Here is a 6,919-nt window from a genome sequence, read left to right as displayed (position 1 = left end):
ACAGGACTACACATATAGACCCTCTGAACCGGACTCTACTTATAGACCCTCTGAAGCGAACTCTACTTCTAGACAGAGAACAGTCGGCTCTCAGCAGGACTCTCCATATAAACCCCAACAGCCAGGTCTCGAGGGAGGAGTTGATGAGCTGACTGGTGCATTTCTGCTGAGTTGTGATGATCAAGTCGTCCAGAACGCACTCTGTTGTTCTATTTGTTGTGGAATTCAGAAAGCATTTTGAAATGCGATCCGCCTCTGCACCTCTCGCAGTGTCAGTCACTTACTCTGCTAAATTATGAAAATGTAGATAAACGTGTCCTGACGTGAACTATTTGTTCCTTTATCATTCTCGCTGCTACTGACCCTCTGTATCTGGTTCTAGATGTGTGATCAGCCGGACGTTATTATATATACAGTACCTTCATATTAGTTACTGTACTGTAGCTTCACATAAGGCAAGGTAGGCCTGCCTTATGTGAGTTCAACTTCAGTTTCTGTACATTCACATGAGCCAGATAGGCCTGTCCAGTACTAGTCTGAACATTAGTTACTGTACTGTACATTCACAGGAGGGAGGCTTGTCCAGTCCAAGGCTGAACATGAGTTATTGTACATTAACATTAGCCATGCTTGTCCACTGCTAGTCTGAACCATATTTACTGTACATTCACATGAGCCAGGTAGGTCTGTCCACTGCTAGTATGAACATTTCGGAAGGAATGGATCCCATTTTTCCTCACTTTTTCATTTATTGTGCATTTTGGTTCATTATTTTTCTCCTAAGCACCAAAATGTCAGAAAAATCACTGGTAAACTAAACGTTTCTTTCTGATAAAAACAGATTTATAAAGAGATGAATAATAATCATGCAAGTTCAACACAGGTGCAAACATTTTCCTTGTCATCGGTCAGCTCGATGCGGTGTCCCAGATCACGGTTTTCATCTCTGTGGAGAGCAAGCACTTGTAAACATTTGGAATGGGACGACTCACAGCTTGACTTCGACAACGACCCACGGCGCAATGACGTCACCGCCCTGCCTACTGCCGACTGGACGGACTCCCTAACCCGATGGCACGTAGACAAAAACAACTCGATGATTGTCTCTGGTTTCATTCAAATTAAAATCACTAATAAAAATAATGGCCTTTTTGTTTTTCAATCATTGTCTCAGTCACTGCTTGTTTTTTCACAAAGTGTGTCGCCCACATGGGTGGGGGGGGGGGGGGGGGGTGGACATTCAAGAAGAACCCCTCTGGACCCCCCCCCACACGGCTCACGGTTCGAGTCCTGGTGGGGGGGATGGGGGGGGGTCGAGGTAAACCAGTCCGCGTATAAAAGTAGTCCGGTTGAGAGGGTACAGATACATTCCAGAGGTCCCCGTCCCCCCCCCACCCCGACTCCCCAGACACTGATCTGAGACGTAAAGCTTTGGTTCACCAATCAGAGGAGGGCGCCACTGAACCGAACCTCGCGGCTCAGTGGGGGGGGGGGGGGGTCGTTGCTTTGGTGATGGAGGAGGAGATGGGGGGGAGGGGGGGGGCTCACAGCTTGGAGGGGCTGAGCAGCGAGCGGCTCAGGTCCTTGGCCTCGCCGGCCGTGCGCACGCGGTCGTAGCCCAGCACGGCCATGGCGTGGTGGCAGTAGTCCTCCACCTGCTTGATCTGCTGGATGCTCAGCACCGTCCTCCAGGCGCTCGCCGCCTGCGTGGCGTTCCGCGACGACACGATGAAGGGCTTGGACGAGGAGCTGGGCCCGCTCGTCATGTTCAGGGCGAACTGCTCGATGTCGCGGTTGGCCGTGAGGTTGGCGAAGCCGTAGACGCTCCTCAGGGTCTTCACCGGGTCCTCCACGAGGTCCTCGTAGCGCACCGCCATGTACCGCCCCTTGAGCCACGGCGGGGCCGCCAGGGCGGAGCGCAGCGTCCGCGAGGTGCGGTCGCAGATCACCTCCATGGCGCCGATGGAGTGGTAGTCCGAGCCGTCCTTCTTGTTGGCCTTGTGGCCCGGGTCCACGAAGGGGACCCGGCGCAGCTTGGGGTCCCGGCTGCGCACCACCTGCAGGTTCTCCCGGATCAGCCCGTGGCGGGACTTGATCCGGGAGTTGGCCACGGCGCGGGGGTCCCGCACCAGGTGGATCACCTTGAGGTCCAGCGAGGGGTCCTCCATCAGCGGCGCCAGCACGTTGACGTCCAGGATGCGGACGCCCTTGATGACGACGGTGCCGTACTTCAGGCACTCCTCCTCCAGCAGACGCAGGCTCTGCGGCGGGCACTTCTTGCACAGCTTGTCGTCCACCATGCCCACCGCCTCCTTGCGGTAGGCCGAGCACAGCGGGTAGGAGCACACCACCTTGTTGAGCGTGGCCCCGAACAGCCCCAGCGACGTGAAGTTCTTGCCCCCGGGGCTGTTGTAGAGCTGGAACACCGAGAGGTCGCATCGGTACAGCGAGCTCAGCATGTCCCGGGCGGCGCCCTGCAGCGACACCGCGTCCCCCGGGTACAGCTTCTGCCAGATGTGCCACATGGGCTCGTACAGGAAGAAGACGTGGGGGTTCTGGTTGAAGAGCTCGCCGAAGAAGGAGGAGCCGGACCTCCAGGTGGTCAGCACGTACACCAACTGCCGCTTCTTGGCCAGTGAGGGCCGGTAGAGGAAGCGAATGTCGGAGCGGCTCTGGTAGGACGTGCTCCTCATCTGGTGGTTGCACTGCTGCGGCTCCTTGGTCCACTTGTAGTTGGCCAGGTTCAGCATGGTCAGCACCAGCAGCAGGAAGTAGGCCATGAACAGCACGATGCGCTTCCGCCGGAGCACCTTCATGACGATGCCGGGCTGGGCTATGATCTTGGTGTGGTTGCGGTACGTCTTGAGCTTCCTGCCGTAGCCAGCATCCTTCTCCCAGGGCGCCGTCAACTTCAGCTGTTGATTATACTGTTTGCCTCTCATCTGGACTGGAAGCCTCCCCCGCGACCAGGGACTCCTCACACTCTCACCGACGATAAAAACGATGTATTTTATTCTACGAGAGAGAATACAGAGACATCAGCCAGTTAGATAACAGAGTCGCCGACTATTAGACATCACAAACGGAATCCACACAAGGCGAGAGAGGCGGAATTTAAAGCACTGCGGAATACCGTTGTTCACACACACACACCGAGGAGCCCAGGTTCCCGGAGGCCCATCCGAGACACCGCACCGCCGGTAGATCCACGGCCGCACGATAAAAACAAAGAGGCGTTGGAGGGAAGATCAGACGCCCTGTTTCGTCACGTTGGACGGAGGCATCTCTGCGCAGTCTGTCTGCTGCATCCCCGCTCACACAGCGCCGCTCGGGGGGAGACGATGTCCGCGATCCTGGAGACGATGAAGCGCCGTCTGGAGAGGAGATGATCAGAGCACATGCAGCGCTGCTCAGCGGCACTCCAGCACTACACGCATCCTCCCAGAGCATCAGGGATATTTACCTCTTCCTGATCCCCCGTTCCTCCAGCTAATACAAACCGCTCTGCTTCAATCAGAACACAGACAAAGAACCGCCCACCGACCCACGTCATTGGCTATCCGAGAGGAGACGTGCTCAGTCCGCTCCCGGTATTGGTCCACATGACCGCCCGTCCCCCCGTCCCCGTCCCCCTCCCGCCAGAGCGGCGGTGACGCGGGGGGAGATGCTGTTGTTATGGTAAAGAGAGGTGGTCACCAGGGGCATCTTACACATCAGACGTCATGTCGCACGTCGCTCCGGTTGGTGACTTGTCTTTGATCACTCCCTCAGGCCTCCCCTGTCTCCGGTAACTCTGTCTTCATGGTAGACAATGTACACGAAACGCTCAGAACCGACCGGGGTCCTCATGCACACATAGGCTTGTGATCATTGTCCGTCCAAATGTATCGCCCGTTAGCTTTGTGTGCATCCATGTTATGAATGAGAGGGGAGAGAAACACACATTGTTGACCGGCAGGAGAGACATCGGGGCCGTATCGGGAGCTCTGTGGACTTCAGACGGACTTGTTACTCCGTTATAATGCTTCAATAAAACCAGGGAGACACCGCCACCTGCTGGACGTTAATGGATCAATGTCTGTCTGCCTGCCTGTCTGCCTGCCTGCCTGTCTGTCTGTCTGTCTGTCTGTCTGTCTGTCTGTCTGTCTGTCTGTCTGTCTGCCTGCCTGCCTGCCTGCCTGTCTGTCTGTCTGTCTGTCTGTCTGTCTGTCTGTCTGTCTGTCGGTCGGTCGGTCTGTCTGTCGGTCGGTCGGTCTGTCTGTCTGTCTGTCTGTCTGTCTGTCTGTCTGTCTGTCGGTCGGTCTGTCTGTCTGTCTGTCTGTCTGTCTGTCTGTCTGTCTGTCTGTCTGTCTGTCTGTCTGTCTGTCTGTCTGTCTGTCTGCTAATCAAACAATCAATCAATCATTCAAACTATCTATCCATCCATCCATCCATCCATCCACACACACACACACACACACACACACACACACACACACACACACACACACACACACACACACACACACACACACACACACACACACACACACACACACACACACACACACACACACACACACACACACACACACAGCATAATCAGAATAGACAAAATACCTAATTCGAAAGATTTGTGTGTATATACAACGCATCTAGGATGTGATCAATCGGACCGCCCGAGGCATGGCGCCCGCGGTCCGCGCGCCACTGCAGAGCAGAGGTGAAGCCACGTTACGCAATAATCAATAACGCGCGTGCTGGGGAAGCAGTGGGCATGCGCAGTGGCTCCGGCGGCAGCAGCAGCATCAGGACCAGAGAGCTGCGTCGCGCGGCGATGCCAGGGAATGGTCTTGGTAAACAGCGTGAGGGACAGGTGAACCGCGGTGTTTCGTGGCGCGTGCAGAACAACTTACAAAACACAACGGAGATGCGCTTCCGGTTCTTCTCGAGCATCTCGAGCGCGCCGAACACGGTGTTCATGCGAGCTTTATAGATGGTGTTATTGGTGCGAGCGCTCCAAAAGTCGTCTTCGGTGGGCTCGAGCCGTCCGGGCCCTCCTTTTCGACCGATCCCGGGTCCCATCTCACTGATACCGGGTCCTACCTAACCGATTCTGGTTCAAGGCGGACCGATCTCGGGTCCTCTCTGACCGATCCCAGGTCCTACCTGACCGATCTCGGGTCACTCTACCGATCCCGGGTCCTCTCTGACCGATCCCGGGTCCCATCTCACCGATCCCGGGTCCTACCTGAACGATCCCGGGCCCCGGGGTTTCAGGTGCTCCAGGGGGGATGCACCTCAGCGTCTTCCCGTACTCTCTGTCCGTCGTGATGGCCGCTCTGTACCAGGGCGCCGAGTCCTCGTCGCCCGACACATTCCTGGCGCTGAAGGACGTGCGGGAGGTGAAGGAGGACACCACGCTGGACGAGAAGCTCTTCCTGCTGGCCTGCGAGAAAGGTGGGTGGTCTGTTGTTGTTGTTGTTCCGCCATGATGCACCTGCTGCTGCTGTGTCAGGTGGAAGGAGAGGAGGAGAGAAGGAGCGAAGTGGGGAAGTAGAGAAGGAGAGAAGGAGAGAAGGGGAGAAGGGAGGAGGAAAGAAGGAGAGAATGGGAGAATAAGAGGAGGAGAAAAGGGAGGAGGAAAGAAGGAGAAAATGGGAGAAGGAGAGGAGGAGAGAAGTAGAGAATGGTAGAAGGAGAGAAAGAGAGGAGGAGGGAAAGAGAGGAGGAGAGGAGGCGAAGGATCGCGTTGTGCAGGCAGGATAGCCGGCTGTTGTTTACCGAGGCTCGCGATCTACTCTGGAGATCAGCCCACGAGCGGGAGGTGGGACAGCTAGGAGGTAGGAAAGCTAGGAGGTAAGACAGCTAGGAGGTAGGACAGATAGGAGGTAGGACAGCTAGGAGGTAGGACAGATAGGAGGTAGGACAGCTAGGAGAGGAGGTATGATGACTAGGAGGTAAGGTAGGACAGCTAGGAGTTAGGTAGTACAGCTAGGAGGTAAGGTAGGATTACTAGGAGGTAAGGTATGATGACTAGGAAGTAAGGTAGGAAGAACAGGAGATGAGGTAAGATGATTAGTAGATGATGTAGGACGACTAGGAGATGACGTAGAATGACTAGGAGGTGAGGTAGGACGAGTAAGAGGTAAGGTAGGACAGCTAGGAGGTAGGGTTACTAGGACATGAGGAAGGACAACTAGGAGGTAGGGAGGATGACTAGGAATGAGGTAGGACGACTAGGAGGAAAGGTAGGACAGCTAGGAGGTAATATAGGATGACTAGGAGGTAGGTAGGACAGCTTGGAGGTATTAGGAGCTGATGTAGGGCTACTAAGACGATTTGTGGAGTCATCTTTACTTGAATAGGTTGAATAGGATAGTGAATTGAGGGAGGAGTGGAGGGAAGTCAGTGTGACCATATTTGGTCAGACTGGGCTCTTGTTGAATGTGTCCTGGTCGTGCTTCGAAAGCATAAATCATATCTGTGCTGTGTGTGGGAGCTGGCAGCTCCTCCGGAGAGATGCTCCTGTTCACCAGAACACATCTCGTAATACCAGGCCTTCGTTATGTCATCGCTTTGAGTTTCACACTCTGTGTTTTAATTTGAAGTCTGTTTAATCGTTCCTCCTCTCATGAAACACTGAAACAGCAATGAGCCACTGATAAATGGAAACAAAATTAAATAGATAGTTAGTTAGTTACACAGATAGATAGATAGATAGATAGATAGATAGATAGATAGATAGATAGATAGATAGATAGATAGATAGATAGATACATACATACATACATACATACATACATACATACATACATACATACATACATACATGTCATACATACATACATACATTCATGCATATATATATTATATATATATATAGATGTTTTTGGGTGGTGTCAGGTGACCAGTGACTGTGTTTTTGGGTGGTGTCAGG

General features: G+C 53.9%; 2 protein-coding genes across 5 annotated transcripts in view; one reads left to right on the top strand and one right to left on the bottom strand.

Annotated features, from left to right (window-relative positions):
- Positions 1–729: 729 nt before the first annotated feature.
- Positions 730–3,992, bottom strand: chst2b (carbohydrate (N-acetylglucosamine-6-O) sulfotransferase 2b). Of its 4 annotated transcripts, none has more exons than XM_030348911.1 (3): positions 3,711–3,992; positions 3,134–3,374; positions 730–3,015 (listed from the first exon to the last, which is right to left on the bottom strand). In XM_030348911.1, the coding sequence occupies exons 1-3, from the start codon at positions 3,712–3,714 to the stop codon at positions 1,545–1,547; spliced, it is 1,716 nt and encodes a 571-aa protein (XP_030204771.1). In that variant the 5' UTR covers positions 3,715–3,992; the 3' UTR covers positions 730–1,544. The 4 variants fall into 4 exon arrangements, with proteins under 4 accessions (XP_030204771.1, XP_030204773.1, XP_030204772.1 ...); XM_030348913.1 differs by lacking the exon at positions 3,711–3,992 and adding an exon at positions 3,464–3,685 and having other exon boundaries at positions 3,154–3,374; XM_030348912.1 differs by lacking the exon at positions 3,711–3,992 and adding an exon at positions 3,464–3,683.
- Positions 3,993–4,749: 757 nt separating this feature from the next.
- The window catches only part of trpc1 (transient receptor potential cation channel, subfamily C, member 1), a 19,347-nt gene continuing 17,177 nt past the window's right edge, over positions 4,750–6,919 (top strand). Inside the window, exon 1 of the mRNA XM_030348909.1 lies at positions 4,750–5,439. Within this exon, the coding sequence (XP_030204769.1) occupies positions 5,274–5,439 (166 nt within the window). The 5' untranslated portion in view covers positions 4,750–5,273. The remainder of the gene's footprint in view (positions 5,440–6,919) is intronic.

Source organism: Gadus morhua, chromosome 23 (assembly GCF_902167405.1).
Source record: "Gadus morhua chromosome 23, gadMor3.0, whole genome shotgun sequence".
NCBI lineage: Eukaryota > Metazoa > Chordata > Actinopteri > Gadiformes > Gadidae > Gadus > Gadus morhua.
Note: the sequence above shows the minus strand (reverse complement) of the source record. Positions and strands in the feature narration are given on the sequence as shown.